Source organism: Triticum urartu, chromosome 6A (assembly GCF_056163025.1).
Source record: "Triticum urartu cultivar PI428250 chromosome 6A, HENAU_Tu73, whole genome shotgun sequence".
Classification (NCBI taxonomy): Eukaryota; Viridiplantae; Streptophyta; class Magnoliopsida; order Poales; family Poaceae; genus Triticum; species Triticum urartu.
The window spans coordinates 10431432-10455164 of NC_141878.1; the positions used below are offsets into that span (position 1 = coordinate 10431432).

At 49.0% G+C, this 23733-nt stretch overlaps 1 protein-coding gene and 2 pseudogenes across 1 annotated transcript; all 3 read left to right on the forward strand.

Moving 5' to 3' along the window:
- The first annotated feature begins 262 nt into the window (after nucleotides 1-262).
- Nucleotides 263-3030, forward strand: LOC147963122 (uncharacterized). Its single transcript, XM_087529475.1, has 2 exons — nucleotides 263-1388; nucleotides 2993-3030. Exons 1-2 carry the CDS (start codon nucleotides 263-265, stop codon nucleotides 3028-3030), a joined length of 1164 nt encoding a protein of 387 aa, XP_087385601.1.
- Nucleotides 3031-10915: 7885 nt separating this feature from the next.
- Nucleotides 10916-20603, forward strand: LOC125515744 (uncharacterized; annotated as a pseudogene).
- On the forward strand, nucleotides 14822-16193 carry LOC147963123 (uncharacterized; annotated as a pseudogene).
- Nucleotides 20604-23733: the final 3130 nt, after the last annotated feature.

Consider the following 23733-nt stretch of genomic DNA (forward strand, 5'->3'; position numbering starts at 1 on the left):
GTGTTAGTTTGATACATTTAGATTTTTTGATTTGATAATTATATGTTGTTCTTTTTTTTTGAAAATCGAAAATACAAATTGAAGTTAAAAAAGTCTTAAAAAAACATATATGTACACAAGGATGTGTTCTACACGTGAACAAAGCACTTAGCCCAAGCCGGGGTTCTGGTCCAACCCAACCCACCCTTCCGAGGCTCTCAGCCTTCGTCTTCCCCGATCCAATCCCCACCCAAACCCTCGCTCCGCCGCCCACGAGCGCACCATGGCGCCGCTGATCGACGACGCCATCACCGAGATCATCCTCCGCCTCCCGCCGGACGAGCCCGAGCACCTCTTCCGCGCCGCCCTCGTCTGCAAGCGGTGGCTCCGCATCATCTGCGACCCCGGCTTCCTCCGCAGCTACCGCGCCTTCCACGGCGCCCCTCCCCTCCTCGGCCTCCTCCACAGGCTCATGCTCTGCCAACTGGGCCCGCCCACCCCCTGCTTCGCGTCCACCACGTCCATGCCCAACTTCCCCTACCCGGGCACCCACGGCCGCCTTGTGACTCCCCTCGATTGCCGCCACGGCCGCGTCATCTCCTACCTGAGGCAGGACGATGGCTTGTATTACCAGGTCTGGGACCCCATCATGGGAGACTGCCACGCCGTGCCCACAACGGGCATCGATTGGCTCATCCAGTCCGTGGCGGTGCTCTGCGCTGTCAACGGCTGCGACCATCTCCACTGCCATGGCAGTCCCTTCCGCCTGCTCTTCGTGTCCACTCACGGGTATAACTACAAGATAATTGCGAGTGTCTACTCATCGGAGACCGGTGAGTGGAACGAGCCAGTGTGTCTTCACAACAGTTGTGAAGCCTATGCCCGGCATATGCACGAGGGGCTTGCAGATCCACACCGCTACGGCCCCATGTACATACCCTATATCCAGCCTAGGCGAGGCACCCTTGTTGGAGACGCGGTCTACTTCACAGTTCGGCTCGGCGATGCTATCGTCGAGTATGACCTGGGCAAGGATCGCTTATCCATGATTGACCCACCATCAGCGGCGCGAGACGTGTGCTACATTTCCCTCATGGCGATGGAGGACAGTTCATTGGGCTTTGCGTGCATTAAGGGATCGAGCCTTTGTACCTGGTCAAGGAAGATGGATACAGCTGAAGCAGCGGAATGGGTACAATACAGGGTCATCGAGCTGGAGAAAACAATATCTGTTGCCAATCCCGAGGACAAACGATTTGTGGTTGGCTTTGCGGAGGGTGTGGGTGTCATCTTTGTTAGCTCAGGCGTTGGCTTATTCGCGATCAAGCTCAATTCTGGGAAGGTTAAAAAGGTTGACGAGTCTGGAATCTCCTTTAGCGTCCTACCCTACATGAGCTTCTACACTCCAGGTATTATACTGGCACATTGCTAAATATGCAGAGCTAACATGTTGATCTGGTACTATCCTGTTACCTTGCTTCGGATTTATCTTACAACAAGAGATCTGTTGTTATGTGGCATATAGCTGAAGGTCACCTCTCAAACTCTGTCTCGTAACAATTGGAATTAGTACTAGCACCTAGCTCACCAAGGTGGAACACTGACTTAAGAGTTGGTTATGAGTTTTGGCCATGATATGGTGTAGATCATGGCACTTTATTATCTGGCTTATCACTATTAATTAAGGACTAACTGATCAAAGTCCGCTGCTGGTTTCTTTCTGCTACTATTAAGTATCAACTCATTTATTCTCTGTTCAGCACTTTACTTGTGAGTCATATTTCAGTTATCGTTGGCCTCATGCTCGACTCCGCTACTTGAAACAAAATTATGTATATCCTATGCCGTTTTCCTTTAAATGACTTTTTCAAATGACTTCAGTGTTGACCTTGTCTTCAAAAGGTCTGTACCAGACTTTTTGAACAAATAGTTTTTGATACAAGGATCCAAATCATAACTTAGTTTCACCACAAAACGTTTATCATCTGGAGAGCGGTTTTCTATAGCTCAGGCTACATGGTACCCCTTATCTTTGCCATCCATTTATGCATCGCGATCCGTGCAGGCGCATTTGTCTTTTTTGTTTCTCTCAAACGACACAACATTTAAACTTCAAATTTTGCAGAACAACAATACATTCTAACTACAATCTGGGAAAAAACTTTCAGATTTTTTCATGCATTTTAAATACTTAAAATAATATTTTTATTCAAACAAAATCTCATTTTGTATATTTATATCAGACCAGAAAATCTGAAAGTTTTTTCACACATTAATGTTCTAATGTTTGTTCGATCTGCAAAGTTTGAAGTTCATAAGTTGTTTCATTTTAGAGAAACAAAAAAGAGAAATCTTCTTGTTGTTAGTTAGTTGAAGAGTACGGCTCTCAAAGCAAGGCTGTAGGGTTGAGGATAAGAGGTTCCATGTAGCCTGAGCTACAAAGGAACTTTGCGTTATCATCTGTAAATACTCCCCCTGTACCGAAATACTTGTAGTTGGGGAAACTAGTACAAGTTCCCCCAACAGCAAGTATTTTGGTACAGAGGTAGTAGATTCTAACAGGTTTTTTCATCTCCACTAAAAACTTGGGAACTCATGTCAGGGTGTGCTGTCATAAAATTAAATTCACCTCTTGTTTGTGTGGCCATTTCCGAGTTCTGAACCCAGCTCTAATTATTTTTCTGCCGGAAAACCATGTGCTATTATATGAAGCAGTCCATGGGAAGCAGGGCCAATAAAATGTCTCCTTTACCTACTGTTGTTGATTGGTCAAATAGTTTATTTAGCATGAAGTGCCTGCTGGGTGAAAACTAGGATTGCTAAATATTAAGTCAACCTTGTTGATATTTTGTTACCAGTTTATTAAGTTACTTTCTGGCATAGCTGAAGCTCACATGTGAAATGCAGTCTTGTAACTTTTGAACTAGTTATAAGTAGAACGACACATCTAATTATAAATTCTGAGACTGGACGGTTCGATATGATTTTTGTGCTTTGTGTTTATTTTTTTCAGATCATGGCAGATTGTTGTCTCTAGCGAGGACTCAGTGAACTCTGGTGTGCCGCTCAATAGTGGTGCATTCCAGAATGGACGAATCTATCATCTTTAGTCTGCTGTTGTTGGCTTCTACTATTATCAGCTTATTTTTAGAGCAGTTTAAGCATGAAGGGTGCAAGTCAATTGTGATTGTTTTCGTTCAACCCTGATAATGTGGCTAGAAAATTGTGTTGCAGTTGATTAAGTGTGTTTCTGATCTGTTATGTAGTTTAAGTGTAGTGTGTATGATGTTCAGTTGTGGTTGTCATGTCGAATTCGTCCTGATCACATTGAGTGCAAACTTCAGTTATGGCTGACTGTATTTTTGTTGAATTCCTGTTGATCACATCATGGGAAAATTACTCCTGGTTTTTTGCTGGTTTTCTTTCTGTTAAGCAGTTTTAAGTATGAATGGCAAAAGTCATATTGTTCGATTGTGCTTGTCCTACTGAATCTGTCCCAATCATATTACTCACAGACTAAATTTCTTTTCAGTATATCTGGCATATTTCAGTGATTATTTGGTAATGTTCAAATCAGCTCCATCAAAACTGAAATTATGTGTACTCGCGTTGTTTTGACTTTATAGAAACTGACATGTCATTCACTGTTGGTTTCCTGTCTTAAAAGGTTGTCAATTAGCAGTGTATAGGACTCTTCGGACACAGGATTGGAAGGTTATTATACTGTCATAAGAAGTAGGTCTTATTCTGCAGGCGTTTGAATTCAGTTCTACGTTTGGTATGGAACAATCTTGTTAAGCAGGAACTATTGCATCATTACATTCTGGAATAAAATAATTCCTTTTTTCTGGAGTCGCCGATGGATTGAGGAACCGATCTAGCTGATGAACCATGAAGTGGCTGGTAGGACAAGATGGAGATGAAAGTTGACCTGGAAGTCATGTCCTAGATATACATCTAAGGGTGGAAGCTGATAAACTTTTCTTTTACTAATTCCAGAATAAATTCCAGTCGGTGGATTCCCACCAAAATAAATCCAGTGGGTGGAATGAGCAAGGAAGATGTGCCGACCTAAGGTTTTCCCCTGAGCTTGATGCCACACAGCTACCCCTCATGAAGAGGAGCTTCCATGTATTTCAGGATGTGAAGGAGAAAGCCAGCCATGATTGGCAGCCACAAAGGCCCACTACCGGCAGAAGCAGAGAAAGTCCTACCACCGGAATAATGCATTTGTTGTCGCAGGAAAGTCGATATGTTTCCTTGACCAATCATTCCACTAAGTTCCATCACCGGGAACATTTTTTTGTCGTCACAGAATCATGCTGAGTCAAGTGAGGTTGCTCTGATGTCCAAAGAATACGAACCGTTGGTGGAAGCAAGCAGGGAACAAATGCATTACTTTGAAATTTCGAGCGCAGATAATGTTGTAACTACTGTTGCATTATCCTGATCCCTTTGCATGTTCTTGTGGCACAGAATTTTCATGAACAAGAAGGATATCATGAAGCGTTTTGATGGATGGTCACTGCCATCAAGGAAGATGAGAGCTACATTTCCTTTTGGCAGCAGCTCTAGGTTCTAATAAGATGTGTCTTCAGTATAATTTGTGCTCGATTAATTTTTTTTTTGAATTTTCAACCGGGGGGGGGGGGGGGGGGGGGGTGAGAGTTTCCCCCACCTGAATATATTAACCAGAGGGGATGAACCCCGATGATTACAAGCAACCGTTAAGGCGCCACACACCGACTCACACAGAGATGCATGGGGGGAGTGAGAGATGATCATGCAAGCACAGGCGACCCCTACACAGCTAAGCCAGGGCAGCCATCCATGAGTCGACGTGATCGCGACATCGGGTAGATAGTCTGCCTCGCCAGAGCAGCGCGTCGTCCTGGCAGCAAGCCAGCGCCCGAGCGAGAGAGGGGGGCTGCCGCTGGAACACAACCGCATTTCGGTGTTTCCACAGATGCCAGCAGCATAGCATAACAAATTCAGGCGCAGATTGGACAACAGAGCTTGCTGACACCGCCAATCGATCCAGGCAGCCCACCTCGGCACCAGCGATGTCAACACCAGTTCTTCGCCTAAAGGCGGCCGCAAACGGGCAGGTGAGCATAAGATGATCTGCACACTCTAGCTCATTCACGCAAATGGGACACCCAGCCCCATCCGCCTCGACGATGTGTTTCTTGAACAGGACATCTCTCGTGTGGATGCGCCGTTGCGCCAGCAGCCAGCAGAAAAATCTGACCCTTGACGGCGCCCTGGCATTCCAAACGAACTCCGCGAACGGGGCGATGGAGCCACCGAACCGCAGCAGGCTATACGCGGAGGTGGCGGACATGCCTCCCCCCGGGGCAGCAATGTGGTGCAGGGTCCGTTCGTCCCCGCCCGCCCGACGGGGCGTTGAAGCCATCATCTCCGAGACACAGGCCAGTTCCCGCTCGCCGGCACTCGTGAGGCGCGGGGTGAGGTGGTGTCGCGGCCCGTCGACCCTCACCCGCCAAACCGTAACCTCGATGGCGGTAGCATGCGAGAAGAGGGCAGAAAAAGGTTGCAGCAAGAGCCCCGCAAGGTAGCCATCGGTCGTACCAGAAGGAGACCGAGCATCCGTCACCGACATCAACAGAGGAGAGGGCACGATACAACGGGAGCATTTTTGCCAGCACCCCGTCCTGCTCGCCCCGGGCATTGGCTCCACGCGCCAGGAGTGAGCGCCCATTCGCATCCGACCAAACCCACGCCGCCCATCTAGACCTTGGGGTGGCGTGCAATCGGTGAATCATCTTCAGCAGGAGGCAGTTGTTCTGCGTGGTCAGGTGCCGAATCCCCAACCCACCTTCAGACTTGGCGCGACACACGCGCTCCCAGGCTACCAAACACTGCGCGCCCGACGCCCGTTCAGCCACATTCCAGAGGAAAGCACGTCACATGGCATCTAGCTCACGGACCAGAGCAGGTGGGAGGAGCAGAGCTGCCATGGCATAAGTTGGCAGGGCATCAAGAACAGCGTTGATAAGGACCAGGCGCGCTTCCGGTGACAAGAGGCGAGCGGCCTAGCCCGCCAGGTATTTGTCCACTTTGGCAAGCATCGGCAGAAAGTCTGAGAACCGCAGCTTCTCCCAGGACAGAGGCAGACCAAGATAGGTTTGGGGGAAGGATCCTACTGCACAGCCCAGGGCCTGCACCACCAGCTCCTGAGTCGCCGGCTCAACGTGAACCGGCACCAGCGTACTTTTGGAGAAGTTTATCCGCAGCCCAGTAGCTTCAGCAAACATGTCCAGAATCTGGCGGAGTCGAGCAGCCCCGGCCTCAGAGGCACGCATGATGATCAGTGTATCATCCGCGTACTGGAGCACGACGGCGGGGGCATCAGGCACCAATGGGTGCCTCATCGTCTCGTCCAGGCAAATCAACAGCTGTAGCACATCAGCCACGATCAAGAAGAGATACAGCGAGATCGGGTCGCCCTGACGGAGCCCGCACTTCATCTTGAACCATCGCCCGGGCACCCCGTTGAGCAGCACAGCAGAATGGGATGATTGCAGGATCTCATCAGTCCAGTCGCACCAGATCGTTGGGAACCCGCGAGTCTCCATGATGGACCTGCGACTTTCCCAGTTGATTGAGTCAAAAGCTTTGGAGAAATCTAACTTTAACACCACCGCGGGAGCAGCCCGCTTGTGACAGCACTGGATGAGCTCGGTGGCATAGACAAAGTTTTCAGATATGCTTCTCCCTTTCACAAAGCCTGACTGGTCCTCGTCGATCACAGCAGCAATCTGCTTCTGCAGCCTCGTCGTCAGCCCTCTGCACAGGATCTTGACATCACCGTTTTGCAGCGAGACTGGCCGGAAGTCAGCCGGCGTAGGGACCCCACTTGTCTTCGGGAGGAGAGCCATGTAAGCTCTGTTTATCCCATCCAGGGAGGCAGAGCCGGAGTGGAAGTCGTCGAACAGCTTCTGGATGTCGCCAGACACCGCACCCACTCGGCCTGGTAGAAAGCCGGTCCGAGCCCGTCGGGGCCAGGCGCGCTGGTGCGGTCGAGAGCATCGACAGCCGCCTTGATCTCGGGGAGGGGGGTGAACGGTGCGATAAGGGGCGGCCCGTCCACCCGCACCGAGCGAGAGTAGAGCCCAGCCAGGTCGAAGCGCCACACGGGCCGGCTTGGGTCGGCCAGCAGGTTGGTGAAGAAGCCCAGAAGCGCAGCGGCCTTGCCTGCATGGTCCACCACACGCGCCCCTTCGATTTCCAGGGCGGGAATGGCATTGCAGCGACGACGGTGCGAGGCCGAGGCACGGATGAACTTAGTGTTCTCGTCCCCCTTGCACACCCCTCGCCGTTTGCCTCGCTGACACCAATGCTCGCATTGGCGGAGTATCGAGGCCGTCAGAGCATTGCGCGTCTCATGCTGGAGTAGCATCTCATCTAAAGATAAGGATCGAAATTCCTCCCAAGAATCCATCAGCATAATTAAGAAACGACAATCGTTATCAAAAGCGGGGTTGAACTGGTGTCGCTTTTTCCACGCCTTGGCGGCAAACCTGAAAGCTTTCTTTTTAGCAGAAAGAGCCCCACACACACCTGTGCCAAGCCCCGAGTTTGTCCATGATGGGAGAGTGGTGGGAAGAAACAGAGGGTTAGTCAGCCAAGCGTTTTCAAAGTAGAAACGGGAGGGTTTAGGGATAGCCACGAAAGCCGCGACCAGAAGAGGGACATGATCCGATGTAGTACGTGGGAGGGAGGATAGGGTCGAATCGGGGTAGGCTGTGTTCAAAGAACGCCCGGTCCAGCCGAGCAAGGATAGGAGGGTCCTGACGGTTAGTCCAGGTGAAAAGGCGATCAGACAGGTGGAGCTCATGAAGGGCAAGTGTGTTTATCAGAGAGTTAAACTTAGCCACACGCCTAGTGTCGAAGTTGTTGTTGCTCTTCTCGCAGGGGAGGCGGATCAAGTTGAAATCTCCAACCACGAGCCAAGCGTCCGTGGTGTTGGTAGGCAAAGAAATCATGTCATCCACAAAATCGTCAACAAGAGAGTGATCAGAGGGGCCATACACATTAGTGACCTTGATGCGCGCAGCAGAGGATGAGCACTCGAAGGTGGTAGTAAGAGAGAAGCAGGATTCCATGGAAGACACGAGGGCATAGCAAGTCGGGTCCCAAGCCATTACGATGCCACCACGGCTCCCGTCAGCAAGTTTGGAAATAAACCCCAAGAGACGCCCCGGCAGGAAAGTGAACGCCTTGCGAGAATCCAAGTTGTCGAGCTTCGACTCTTGGAGGCAGGCAAAACAAGGGGTCGAGGAGGGAAGCAAGTTTTTAACGACGTCACATTTATCCCTGGCCCCCAAACCTTGGACATTCCAGGATAAAACACTGACAGTTCTAACTCGATTACTCCCCATAACAACAGCGCACACCGGACGGAAAAGAAATATAGCAAGCGCTATTCGGAAAGAAAACTAGGAAAGCGGAGGATACAAGCTGACCCGAAGGGAGGCTGACACACAAGGAGGAAAAACACCCCCCCTTGATCCTGGAATTGATCGAGGACGCGGCACTAGTCATCAAAACCAGTGCGCACCACGGCGGGGGGGGGGGGGGGGGATGGAGGCGGCGGAGTGAAGGCCCGCCACTTTTTTCTTGCTCAAGGGAGCAACTACAGCACCCAGAAGCTTTTCCTTGCCCACCTTGTTTTTGAGCCTAGAAGAACACCCCGCGAGAGCTTCCTTCCAGGCCTTGAGGCAGACAGCTTTGGTCTCCATGCTGGCCCATTCTGCGCTCTCCTTCCCGGCGAGGCGGGAGCTTCGCCTAGAGCCCACCGCCGTGCCAACCGAGACCACGTCAGCCACGCCCTCGCCCTGCACCGTAACCACGTCGGGTGCGACCTCTTCCAGCTCCACCAGGTTCACCCAAGAGCGGGCGCTGTTGGAGCCGTAAAAGGAAGGCGAGTCGCCAGGGGATGAAGCAGCAACATCTGCTGGGGGGGTGAGCCAAAGCCGGTGCAGAGGTCCAGCGGGCAAGCCCCTCAGATCAGAAGGAAGGGGAGGAGCACCCAGGATGCGCAGCACGGAGGAAAGGTGCCGTCCCCCCTCCCACGCCCTCGAAAATGAGGGGCCTACACGCCTCCACCGCGGCCACACCCGGCGGGCGTCCCCTGGAGGACAGGCAGGTTGTGGGCAAAAGGCGGAGGCGGGTCGCGGAAGAAAGGGATGTACTCGCCGCCCCTGGTGAAGGAGTCCTCGGACGCCCAGGCGCGGACCGGCCAGACAGTGATAACCCTCACCCCCAGCGGCAGCCGATCGGCCAGACATCGCAAGGGACGTCGCAAGGGTTACGGAGACGGACCACCATGCGGACCGTGGCAAGCTCCCTCCCCGCCAGAACCAGAGGATCCACCTCCAGCACCTTGCCAAATGAGGCGAACGCAGCCGAGATGCCAGCGGGGTTAAGGTGTTCAGCGGGGAAGCAGGTGGCAGCTAGGAGGGCGCACGTCCCAGCATGCACCTGCGTGCGCCCGTACCATTCTTCGCGGTGATGGTCGATGCGGGCGCCCTCGTGCATGAAAGGCTGGTGTCGCATGGCTTCCTCGCGGTCCGCCGGAGAGGCGAAGTGGAGATACATGGCCCCGATCGACGACGGGATCGTCTCCGGGAGGATGTGGCCGATGTCGCGGAGGAGAGCCGCTTGGACAGCCGCTGTGTCGTTGTGGAAGGCGTTGGGCGGCTCGATGGTGACGACCGCGAGCCTCAGGGCCGCGGTGTAGTCACCCTCAGGCATGAACACTTCCACCGCATCCGGGCGAAGGGACTCCGCCGCAAGGGAGTGCCCCGATGACCTAGATGACTCCGAGACGACAGAAGAGCCCGTGACAGAGGTAGGAATGCTCCCCGATCTGGAGCCCTCATCGCGGCCCGCGCCGGGAGCGACAAGCCCGAGCACAGGCGCGGCAACCACCGGTTCTGGGTGACTGGTCACCGGGGAGGAGGGGATGGGAGACGGAGGAGGCGACGACACCACAGCAGACGTGGAGATGTCACGAAAGCGTGGCTCCTTGTTAGCCAGAGGCGACGCGGGAGCCGGGGAGCTTGGCTCGCCGAGCTCGAGCTCGCCGAACAAGCCCGCGGCCACCGGCAGGCTGGACATGCGGCGGCGCGCGGAGGGATAGGGGGTAGCTGGGCGGCGGGCGGGGGGCGATGGCGGCAGGGGGGGTGGCGTAGGGGTAGACGCCGGCCTCGGGGGTGAGGCAGCGACGGCAGAGGGGAGGGAAGCGTGCGGCGGGAGACCATGGCGCAGCGGGGGGAGCCGGCACGGTGGCCCGAGACGCGGCAGCGGCGATAGCGAACGGGGTCATGGCAGGAGCGAACGTAATGGCGAGTGGAGAGACAGCGACAGCAGCCAAAAAGCGAGAGAGGTGGGATGGATAGGCGCGGGGGAGGTTTATGACTACGAGCCGGAGAGAGAAGCGCGTCCCTGTAAGTATCGTTGCCCGCAAAAGGCGGAGAAGTAAACGCACTATCTGCCTCCGCCGCGGAGCCATCACGCTCCACGCAGTCAATGCGTCGCGGACAGCCGCTACCGACACGCCCGTTGTCGCACTTGGACGCGACCAGAGGTGTCGGAGGATCGGGCACGGGATGGCGAGGGATACAGCCGGGGTTCTCAGTGAATCAGCGATCGATACGTTGGCGGTGGGGAGGGGGAGCAAACCGAGGGAACTGATGTGGGAAGGGACTGGGCGCCAAACTTCCAAAAGGCTAGGGTGCCTAGCTCTAGACTTGTGCAAAGTAATGCCAGGTTGTTGGCGATGACACGCACCCCGAGCAGCACGCGCGCAAGCCTTGGCCGCGGCGGCGTAGGCCCCCCTGTCGAGACGAAGAGGGCAAGGTTAATGGCGGGCATGAGCCCTGGCCCAACGGCGACGAGGAACTCAGCGATGGCCGGGCTCGCCACCGTAACCTAGAAGACCAGGGCATGGTCCGGAGTGACGGCAAGCCGTTCGTCAGGCCCGCAGAAGAAGTAGGAGAGGAGTTTGGCCACCCCACTGGCTGAAAAACACAGCGCAGGGAAAGGAGCTACGACCCACAGGACTCCGGGAGGGCTGAGCGCATGGCCGGCCTCCGGGTCGAAGGACACGGGGGAGAGGAAGGTGGCGAGGACACGTTGACGGAAAGCCACACCAGGACGCGGAACGGAGGCACAGGGGCGTGAAAGCAGCGATCTACCATTAGAGAGCGAGCAAGGTTTACCTCCAAGGCAGGAGCCAGCATCCACGGCGGTGAGGGCGTTGACGACGCCCACTTGGGGGGGGTGGTGGCCGGAGCGACGCGGAGTGCGGCGCCCGGTGAGGAGGAGGGGTTGCCGGACGAGTCGCCCAACGAGTCGCCCGGCGAGTCGCCAGACGAGTCGCAGGATTTCGTCGACTCGCCCGTCCTAGCAGAATTTGTCGCTCGATTAATTGGGCTGGAGCATCAGGCAATTGTATCATATGGTATTATGGTTGCTATTAGCTGCCAAGATGTCTGTACCCTTGATAGTAAGGCTGATGAGTTGTTATATCTGATGTGTATGTATCTTTGTTGCTGTTAGCTTCAATCCCATCATCCATTTTAGGCTCTCTCTCTATTGCTGATGTTAGTACGAACCCATGAGCTGCTGATAGAAATACTTATTGAAGCTTTACTTAATTTTTTTTGAGAGATGTTTGTTTCCTGGTTGATAAGTATGACACCTGAATTTGCTGTAGCCATCTTCTGCACCAACTTGGTGTTGTTTATCCTTAACATAACACTATGCAAAGCAAAAAATAGCCTAACTATTGTTTTGTGCGTCATACAGATGGGGTCGTAAATGGGCTGCTCTCCACTTTAAATGGGCCTCTACTGTTTGGACCAAACAAGCTGGACTTGAATGATATGCTTACTCACACAGACACTCCCCTGCCCCCTCTGAGTCTGACTTCTCACTTCACTCGCTCCAGTCTCCAGCCACACTGAACGCAGTGGCCGGAAGAAGTGACAGGCGCCGGTATTTCACCGACGATCTGAGCCCGTCAGCGGCGACGTTCGTCTCCGTCACCAGATCCGAGGTTAGCCTATCTCCTTCCCCGATCTATTCTTCTTTTTCCTCTCTTTTCTTCTCTTGTGGGGATGGGGATCAAACCCTGGCTAGCTTAGCTGCCTACAAATTCCCCCCTTAACTAAATACTCTGCCTACAATTACTTTCTACAGCAGTGTTCAGCAAGGAGGATAGAAGATGGATGCTGCTGCCGAGGAGTCTCCCCTCCGGTGGCCATGGTAAGTTCCAATATCCAAGGTGCACTCTGTTTTCATGGTTGGTGCACTCTGTTTCTGTTTGTGCCTCTTGTGCTTGCGCTTAACTCTGTGATGGATGGACGAATGCTGCTGTGTGCCCATTATGGGCTGCAGCTTGTCTGCAACAACATTATTCGTTCAAGAACTTGGTCTGATGCCCATCTCCATTTGTTTTTGTGGCTGCTGCTGCCCATTTTGCAGGGTCGAACCATGTGTCGATGGCGAGACAGAGCAGCCAGCCAATGCCGTATCCAAGGTCCTCTGCGACGACAACCTCCTACGAGAGATCATAGTCCGCGTTGGCTTCCCAACCACCCTTGTCCGTGCCGCCCTCGTGTGCAAGCGCTGGCTCAGGCATGCCGCCGACCCTGCCTTCCTCTCTCGTTTCCGCAAGCTCCACCCACCCTCCCTCCTAGGCTACTACTTCTCTGAGTGGTCGGTCTCGTCGAAGAATCTAGGTGCTCCACCCTTTCACCTAATGTTGCCTCAGCCCCTGCTGCAAGAGTCTTTTGGCCATGCCCCCATCACCATCCACCTTTCTAGTCCACGCTTTGTCCCGATGCTACCTCAGCCCCCAGAGCTTGCCACTGTCATCCGTCACCTTGCTGACTACAGGTTCGGTGTCCACGATGACACTCTACTAATCAAGCACTGCCAGAACGACACCGTCTTCACCCAGCACGACAAAGGAGAAACAGAATTGACACTTGGAGTGCACCGCCCGCTGTTCCCTGAGAGAGGTATGCCTATCGTCCCACCATTCCCATGTGTGGAATGCAATCTCCAATGGTTTGGTGCAATGCTATCCAAAGAAGGCAGCAACAGTGGCTTGTCCTACCTGCATGTGTTGGGTACCAAGGACTTGGGGAAGTTCCTGGTGCGTGTGTGTTGCAAGATGGTGTTTGGTCCCTGAATACCTCGGCCACATGCCAGCCCTGTACTATCCATTGGGAACCAAAAGTTGTGCTTGTTGACAACAAAATCTATATCCCGGCCCGCAACAATGACAACATTTTTGTCTTGGATTTGATGACCTCAACTTTCTCCACAATTCAGCTCCCACAAGGAGTAAGCTATAACTATTTTAGGACCATGCTGTCACCGGCCGATGATGCTTCCAGCGTTTATCTCATCCATGTCAACGGATTTGAACTTTGCATGTGGCTCTCCAAGGGGAACAACTGGTTACTGGTCGATACCATTTGTTTGAATATGTTAGATCACACGCTTGAGGACGACCATAATGCAAATGTCCAGATAAGGCAGGTTGAAAACAATGCTGGGTTTATTTTCTTGAGGATGGGTGGATGCACAAACTCCGTCTACGTCTTCTAGGCATAGCCGGTCCCAAGCCTGGGTAAAGGAGGAGGATTGTGATAGGCTTGGCGAGCCAACGTAAAAACTAGCCAGTCCCATAGGTATGAAACCCATTTGAGCGAGAGTAGTATTAGGATGGGTGACCTCTTGGGAAGTCCTCGTGAAAGAGTTTCATACCTAAGGGTTGTGATAGGTTTGGCGAGCCAACGTAAAAACTAGCCAGGCTTTTGGGTATGAAACCCATTTGGGCGAGAGTAATACTAGGATGGGTGACCTCCTAGGAAGTCCTCGTGAAAGGGTTTCATATCTAGCCTACCCCAACTTGTTTGGGATAAAAGGTTTCATAAGTAAGTATGGGTGGATGCACACTCTATCTGGACGTCACGAGCAAGACACTGCATAAATTGCAAGAGAGGACAGAAAATGCTCGACATTTCAGTGATACCAAGCCTTTTATGATGATTTGGCCACCCATATTCCCTGTGCTCAAGGATGATCCTGCAAGGTTTGCTTTTTGAACTTCAGATATCTATATATCTGTATATTGCTCGTGTTGAGGCCATAATTTTTTCCCTTTTAAACAACAAGTGGCTAGTCCAAGCTAAGTCAACGGTGGGTAGTCTGCTTTTGTGTGAGGCACTTATCCTTGTATGATTAGTTTTCTTTTACTGAAATACAAACTATGAAATGGAAACAAGTGGGTCTGCAATACGAGGGAATTCAATTTGTACTGGCTGTAGCTTTTGATAAGAACAACATATGTTTCTGGACCAAGTTGATTCTTTTTGTTTTTTATTGTTTATAGCATGGACCTCTAGTTTTGTTGTATCAGTTCTCTTATATGTTTCTGTTGTTGCATGCTACCAATTGTTCCTACAAAGCGGCATCACGGGCCACCCCAACGGCATCCCCTACCGGGATTCTCATCGGTGTGCCTCCCGTAAGAACTCTCTCGTCTCCTCTAGCGAAAGACGAACTTAGGGATAGGCTCCATCTGGTGGAGTTGACCAAATCAAATCTCCAACCTGGTGTGTCTCCCGTGCAAGATCCGCTTTTCCAATCCTGAATCTAACTCATCGGCTCCCTGATTTCATTCACTGGCTGCGGTTCGGGGTGACAAAGGGGAAAATCGGTTTTGCCACCCGCCCTTGGCTGTGCGTCGGTGCTTGATTTTGGGGGAGCACAGATGGTGGGATCCGGAAGCGGCGGCATGGAGGCTGCAAAGGGGAACGGAGCAAGTGCGGACCAGACAGTGGTGTTGGCGGATCTGAAGGAGAAGGAGAAGAGATGCCCTGTAGATGGGGCGGCTGTGGAAGAGGACATGGCAGAGCTGCTGAAGCGCCTCAATCTCACTTCTGAAGAAGCAGAGGCGGTCATATATATATTGGAAAATGAAAATGAAGAAGACTTGGTAAGCCTGAAATGGGCACTCATTGGCAAGGTATTATCCCCCAATATTTTGCATATTCAAACAATCATGTCTGCTTTAAGGCCAGCATGGGGTAATCCAAAGGGATTGACTGCAAAACCAGTAGCAGACAACACTTTCATTTTAGAATTTGCTTCCCAATCAGACAAAGAAAGAGTTAAATATGGGGGGCCATGGACAGTAGGGAAACATGCTGTTTTTCTTAACGAATTTGATCAGACTCTAAAGCCATCAGAGGTGACATTTGACAGAGTCATGCTATGGGCAAGGATAATGAACCCTCGGTTCGAATTGATGAATAAAACATGGGGGCAATATCTAGGAGCTAAACTAGGCAAGGTGGATAAAGTTGATGTGGATGAACAAGGTAGATCATCCGGGAATTGCTTGTGTGTTAGAGTCTCAGTTTGGGTTGCTCAACCTTTGAGGAGATGGGTCACGGCTTTCCCATAGAAACACAAGGCAATAGAAATATACGAGGTGAGATATGAAAGGCTTCCCCATTATTGTTTCTCTTGTGGTATAATTGGCCATTCCTCTCTGGAATGCCCAACACCTGGAGAGAGAGATAAGGAGGGAAAGCTACCATACAATGCTGATAGACTGTGTTTTAAAGAGGAGAAAAAGAAGTATGCCTCAATGTCCAGATCTGGACCTAGTTCCCAGTCAAGTGGCAAAAGCACATCATGAAGACAAAAATGGGGATTCAATTCTCCCTCCAAAATCCAACGACGGAGAAAGGAAGATAGAGGTGATCGGGGCTCTGGATGAGGTTACATCGCCAATGAAACAAAAGGAGCAAATCTACAAACAAAAAGGTAAGACGGAGGAGGACAGAGCAAGTAAAGCGTTGTTTTCTGCACAACTAAGTGGTGCAAAGATCACTGGGCAGAAGAGGAAACAAGTGAAGGTGTATACACCGAAAGGGCAAGCGCAGGCCTCGGGAGACAAGAAAATCCTTGAGGCCCCAAACCTGCCATTAATCTTAGTAGGGCAGGATGCAAGCAATGCCTACCCTACTCCATCTCTAGCAACCAGTGTTGACGATGCTCTGAGTGACTCACACAATAAATTGAAAATGGAACAAGGTGCTCTCCCAACAGGATCGGCGGATCAGGCGGAGGCTGCATGGCGGCCCCGCCACACGCAATGAACCTGCTATGCTGGAACTGTCGCGGCTTGGAATTGGACGTGACGGTGGGCGAGCTAAGATGGCTCGTGAAAAAACATCGTCCCTCCCTCCTCTTCTTATCCGAGACGAAGATGAGGGATTCCAGAGCACGGAACTTCATGTGGTCACTGGGATTTACTGGTTCTTATGCTGTAAGCAGTGATGGATTAAGTGGGGGGTTGGTTCTTTTTTGGGCCTCTTCCCTGTCAGTCACCTGGAAAGCCTTCTCCAAGCAGATTATTGACATCATTGTTAAATTACAAGAGGGCATTTAATGGAGAGCAACTTTTGTGTATGGGTAACCAAGAAAGGAATTAAGACATATTTTTTGGGACAGGCTTCGATTCTTAAGAACAACTTGGTCAGGACCGTGGATATGTGCTAGTGACATCAACGAAGCATTGAGTACAGAGGAGCACATGGGGGCAAAGAACCGAAATGATAACCAGATGATGATGTTTCGGGAGTGCCTTGATGATTGTGGCCTGGTAGATTTGGGATACATTGGTCCTAAATTCACATGGTCCAATAGACAAGAGGGTAAACGTAATATCAGGGTCAGATTGGATAGGGTTGTTGCCAATGGGGATTTCATGCAGATTTTTGATGATTGCACAGTAGAGAACATCATCACCACCACTTCGGATCATTATGCCATTTTCGTGACAATAGCGAGAAGAGATGAAAAGGTCCGCAATGAACCAATCCAACAGTCCTTCAAGTTTGAAGCAGCATGGATGAGAGCCTCTGATTATGATCATATGATTGAGGAATATTGGAAGGTGCACAAAGGAGGCATTACTTCTATAGATAACACATGGTCTGCTCTTAATAAATTGTCATGCAGCTTGCAAGAGTGGAGCAAAGTCTCTTTTGGCTCAGTTAAAAAGGAGATAAGGAAACTAGAGAAAAGGCTAACTAGTATTCGTAGAAATAATATTGTGAGCAACAACTCAGACGAAGAAAGAGATATAGAGAAGAGACTGGGTGAGTTCTTTGAAAGAGAAGAGATCATGGCTAAACAATGGTCAAGGGTAGAATGGCTCAGGGAAGGAGACCGTAATACCTCCTTCCATGCTCGAGCTTCAGCAAGAAGATGAAATAACATAATCAAATTCCTTCATAAAGCTGATGGATCTAGATGTGAAGACCCTGAGGGCATCAAAGGCATGGTATATGATTTCTATACCTCACTTTTCACCTTTGAACCCTCAGTTTCAATTGATGCAGTACTTGAAGCCATACCAAAGAAAGTTACTGAACAAATGAATGAAGCCCTATGTCGAGAGTACACAAAAAATCAAGGCTGCTCTTTTCCAAATGGGACCTTGATACGTCTCCAACGTATCTATAATTTTTGATTGCTCCATGCTATATTATCTACTGTTTTGGACTATATTGGGCTTTATTTTCCACTTTTATATTATTTTTGGGACTAACCTATTAACCGGAGGCCCAGCCCAGAATTGCTATTTTTTGCTTATTTCCGTCAAGAAAGCCACGAGGCAGTCACGAGGGTGGAGGGCGCCGCCCTAGGGCGCGCCCCCTACCTCGTGGGCCCCTTGAAGCTCCACCGACGTACTTCTTCCTCCTATATATACCTATGTACCCCCAAACGATCAGATACGGAGCCAAAAACCTAATTCCACCGCCACAACTTTCTGTATCCACGAGATCCCATCTTGGGGCCTGTTCTGGAACTCCGCCGGAGAGGGCTATCATCACGGAGGGCTTCTACATCATCATCATAGCCTCTCCGATGAAGTGTGAGTAGTTTACCTCAGACCTTCGGGTCCATAGTTAGTAGCTAGATGGCTTCTTCTCTCTTTTTGGATCTCAATACAATGTTCTCCCCCTCTCTTGTGGAGATCTATTCGATGTAATCTTGTTTTTGCGGTGTGTTTGTTGAGACCGATGAATTGTGGGTTTATGATCAAGTCTACCTATGAATAATATTTGAATCTTCTCTGAATTCTTTTATGTATGATTGCTTATCTTTGCAAGTCTCTTCGAATTATCAGTTTGGTTTGGCCTACTAAATTGGTTTTTCTTGCAATGGGAGAAGTGCTTAGCTTTGGGTTCAATATTGCGGTGTCCTTTCCCAGTGACAGAAGGGGCAGCAAGGCACGTATTGTATTGTTGCCATCAAGGATAACAAGATGGGATTTTATCATATTGCATGAAACTATCCCTCTACATCATGTCATGTTGCTTAAGGCGTTACTCTGTTTTTAACTTAATAATCTAGATGCATGCTGGATAGCGGTCGATGAGTGGAGTAATAGTAGTAGATGCAGGCAGGAGTCGGTCTACTTGTCTCGGACATGATGCCTATATACATGATCATACCTAGATATTCTCATAACTATGCTCAATTCTGTCAATTGCTCAGCAGTAATTTGTTCACCCATCGTAGAATACTTATTCTCTTGAGAGAAGCCACTAGTGAAACCTATGGCCCCCGGGTCTATTCTCATCATATCAATCTCCACCACTTTATTATTGCTTTGCTTTTTACTTTGTCTTTTACTTTTCACTTTGCATCTCTATACCAAAAATACCAAAAATATTATCTATCATCTCTATCAGATCTCACTTCCGTAAGTGACCGTGAAGGGATTGACAACCCCTAATCGTGTTGGTTGCATTGACCTATTGTTTTTGTGTAGGTACGAGGGACTCGAGCGTAGCCTCCTACTGGATTGATACCTTGGTTCTCAAAAACTGAGGGAAATACTTACGCTACTTTGCTACATCATCCTCTCCTCTTTGGGGAAATCCAACGCAGTGCTCAAGAGGTAGCAAGAAGAATTTCTGGCGCCGTTGCCGGGGAGTCTGCGCAAAAGTCAACATACCAAGTACCCATCACAATCCCTATCTCTCGCATAACATTAGTTGTCATTTGCCTCTCGTTATCCTCTCCCCCAATTCACCTTTTCCGTTTTATTCGCCCTCTCTTTTCCGTTTGCCTTTTTCTCGCTTGTCTTTTGTTTGCTCGTGTGTTGGATTGCTTGTTTGTCGCGATGGCTCAAGATAATACCACATTGTGTGACTATACCAATACCAACAACAATGATTTCCTTAGCACTCCGATTGCTCCTCTTGCCAATACTGAATCTTGTGAAATCAATACTGCTTTGTTGAATCTTGTTATGAAAGATCAATTCGCCGGCCTTCCCAGTAAAGATGCCGCTACTCATCTGAATAGCTTCATTGATTTATGTGATATGCAAAAGAAAAAAGATGTCTATAAAGATATTGTTAACATGAAGCTATTTCCTTTTTCGCTTAGAGATCGTGCTAAAGCTTGGTTTTCGTCTTTGCCTAAAAATAGTATTGATTCTTGGAACAAGTGCAAAGATGCTTTTATCTCTAAGTATTTTCCTCCCGCTAAGATCATCTTTCTTAGAAACGACATTATGAATTTTAAGCAACTTGATCATGAACACGTTGCACAAGCTTGGGAGAGAATGAAATTAATAATACGTAATTGCCCTACTCATGGTTTGAACTTGTGGATGATTATACAAAAATTTTATGCCGGATTGAATTTTGCTTCTAGAAATCTTTTAGATTCGGCCGCCGGAGGCACTTTTATGGAAATCACTTTAGGAGATGCTACTAAACTCCTAGATAATATTATGGTTAATTATTCTCAATGGCACACTGAAAGATCTACTAATAAAAAAGTGCATGCGATAAAAGAAATTAATGTTTTGAGTGGAAAGATGAATGATCGTATAAAATTATTTGCTACTAAGAGTGTTTCTTCTGATCCTAATGATATAGTGGATCGTATAAATATTTCTTGAACACAAGCTGAACGTATGTACGCAGGGTATGCTTGAACTGATCCATGGTTTGTGATTCAGATATATAATAGAGGCTAGTCCAAGCTAGCAGTGGGCAGTTTGAGTTTGTGTGGCATTCTCCTTCTATGGCCAGAATTTGTTTTACTTGAATACAAAACATAAAATTGAAATGTGTCCGTCTTGGATATGAATGCATTTAATTTGTACTGCTGTTGCTATTTGAAAAAGAAAAAAACTATAGTTCTGAGCCAAATTCGCTATTCAGATTTGTCAGCACAAAAGAAACTATATTGACAAACGTTGTTAGACACATTTCTTGTTAGTTCATCTGATATGTTGATGCTTAAAAAAATCTGATATGTTGATGCTTAAACGTGGCAAAACAAATGGATACTATGCTGAACCTCCTCTGCTTTCTCTGAAACAGGGATGCCATGTGAAGAAAAAGCATACGTGGGAGCTTTTGAATGGCGAGTGACAAAGTCTCCAGCAAGGAAGAGAAAAGAGCTGCATTTCCTTGCTTGCAATTCTAGTAACTATCTTTGTTAATACTTGTAGAGTAATGGATTAATTAGGATGCTATGTAACTGGAGTATGTACCCCTATCCTATGTATCATGACAACTGCTTGTGACCCAGGTCTATGTTTTGTGAAGAAGACTCTCCGTTCGTATGTTTATTAATGATATTTTCTGATCCGCTTGGGTCGCACTGTTGTGTTTTCTCTACTGGTGAGGTACAGTATTTGTGGAATTGGTCTTGTTGTTCACAATTGCTGAAAATCTGTTTCTGTTAGCGATACTTCTTTATCTCTATTTCAACTGGAATACTGAAATGTGGCTTTGAGGCTACATAGGTTGATTCAGGAGTGTTTTTTTGTTCGAGGGAGGTTGATTCAGGAGTGTTTGTGATTCAGGAGAATGTAGTGATGAATGATGAACAAGCAGAGTTGTAAGAGAAACCTCAAGAGGCAAGTGAACTCAGTAAGAGTATTTTGTCATCCAGTAGATAGTCAGACTGAAGTATGAATATTTTCTATACCACTTCACTTGGTCAGCACTGAAAAGTTCAGATAAGGAGTGTCGTTATTTAAGTTTCTAGCTGTGGTAAATATTCTCATCACCGTCACCAGGAGGAAACACTGCATCCGTCTATGGATATACTCCTATATAGCTTGTCACCAACTAGAGTAGTACACTTCACAACGTCCAAACTCGAGTATATAATTAGACCTCTAAGATGATAAATCATGTAAACTCATACCTTCGAACAATTCAGACATTTTGATTATGTACATGCATGATGAGGCAATTGAGCGGAAAAGATATAGAAAACTTTGGAGAGCATATAGCTTGAATAACAACTGAAATAATCAATCTGTTGGCACTCATTTTTTTAAGCTAGGGCCCAGGCGAAATTCCTCTTTCCCATGCAGTCTATCTATGTCAAGCTAGAGAAGATCTTTCCGCCAGGCTTCTTTACTCTGATGACACATTTCATTCTGCACCTCGCGAACGAGGTATTGTTGGGGGGGGGGGCTATGCAGAATCGCTGGCAGTACGGCCCTGAGAGACAAAATAAGCATCTCCAACGGAAATCTGGAAACAAAGCTAAGATTGAAGCTTCCATAGCTGAGGCAGTTATCCTAGAGGAGGTGTCAGACCTCAGGACATCATACTATCCAGACCACGTTCCCCATCTACATAACAAGGTGCCTCGATACAATATAGAAGAGCCCAAGTATCAACCCAGACTCGATCTATTCAACGCGCAAGGTGGGAGGGCTGGGGCCTCGAAATCTTATAGCATGCCACGACAAGAGTGGGAGGACCTCATGTTCTATATCTTGCACAACATCAAGGAAATTGAGGAAGTGTGGACGAGGTAATACCACTACACCATTCCTTTATGTCTTCCACATCATCATGTTTCATGTTCACTTAGTCCCGGTCTAACACCGCTTATCTTTTTTTAGTGATTTCATTCAAGAGGAATGGACGGGAGTGAATCCTCCTATTGAGGCGGAGGCACTTACTCTTCTCCATCATGGAAACCCTGGACGTAAAAATTTTGTTGCTTGGTTCATGGACAAAGTAATTTTCCACACTCCCCTATTAAATACCTACTTCAACATTTATTAGTTAACCGAACTAATGCACGCAACAATTTCCGTTATACTTGTAGGGAAAAGATCCGAACATATCTATGGATGATGAATTGAGATGGGTTTCCATGGGTTTTGACCCTGCCGTCATGACATGTAAAAAGTATGATGTGAATGGGTATCGCTTCCATACAGAGGAGCACCAAAACAGCCGCCCCGATCCCAAAACTATAAATACTGGAGTGTACACCCCTGGTCAAAATTCAGTAGACTACTATGAAAGGGTACAAAATATATACGAGGTTAAATTCCGCCAGGGGCGTGAGACCCTAAGTCTGCCTGTGTTCAAATTCCGATGGTTCGATCCGCGGGAGGGGGTAAAACATACGCCTTCCATTGGTTTGGTCGAAGTTAAACCATCAACCGTCTATGCCGGAGCCGATCTCTTCATTGCGGCTACACAAGTATATTATCTGCCTTACCCATGCCAGAAAGTGTATCTAAAGGGTTGGGAAGTTGTGTTCAAGGTGTCGCCACATGGCAAGCTACCAGACCCGAATGAAGACGATTACTGCAACATTAACCCCATGACATAGGAGGGAGTGTTCTATCAAGAGCAACCTGATGATGATGATGATGTGGTTAGAAACGATGACGCTAGACCATTGGGTGATGATGATGTGGACCCAAACGTCGACAATGCACGGAATGATGGTGAGATCATTGTCAATGAAAATGACATACTTATGCTAGAAAAGTTAAACGAAGATGCTGACGACGAGGAAGAGCCTCCACCTCCGTCGGACAACGAAGATGATATGATTGATAGTGATGATGAGACGGACCGAGAAAGAGGTTACAACAGTGATGATTCATATGGGTTCTAGCAGATGTACATTTCAAGTATTTTTTTCTATAGTTTAGGAATATGCCTTTTTATGCATTTTTATTAATGTGTTTATTATCATGCCTTTTCCTTCATTTCATTAATTTACTAATTGCTTTTTCTCTTTTCAATGCAGGTTCGTGGAACATGGGCAAGGGCAAGGCCGACGGCGTGGGTTTCCTACGCAAGGTCGTCGGCCTGCCTAGTCGGAGTGGTCGAGCACGTAATCCTCCCCCTCGGCTACTTGACGATGACTCCTCACAGGGAGGTCGAGGGAGAGGTGCCCCTAGAGGAGGAGGGGGCGGGGGGAGAGCCTCTAGAGGACGAGGTGCTGGGAGGAGAGCCACTATAGGGGGTCGCGACCAGAAACAGCGCACCCTCACCGACTTAGGGGTGTTGTCTTCGAGGCCCTCCTCTAGTGAGGTACTCTCTAGGGAGGAGGAGGAGGAGGAGGTGGAGGAGGAGGCAGGCGAGGAGGAGGAGGAGGAGGTTGGGGAGGAGGTTGTGGAGGGGGAGGCAGGCGAGGAGGAGGGTGGTGGCGGGGATGATGGTGGTGACGGGAAGGGGGTTGACACGAAGGGGTGGCTGCGTGGCAACGCAAAGCTACCAAAGCAGGTTCCTGCTACTAAGGAGCAGAAGTGGCTCATTGAGCCCACGGGAAAAGAGTAAGTGGTTCATTATGTTGCTTGTCACATGCTTATTCCGGTTGTTATTTATTTTT

Coding starts and splice junctions, on each gene's coding strand:
- LOC147963122 (XM_087529475.1), top strand. CDS start 263: ATGGCGCCGCTGATCGACGACGCCATCACCGAGATCATCCTCCGCCTC. Junction 1,389..2,992: donor CATGAGCTTCTACACTCCAG/GTATTATACTGG, acceptor TATTTTTTTCAG/ATCATGGCAGATTGTTGTCT.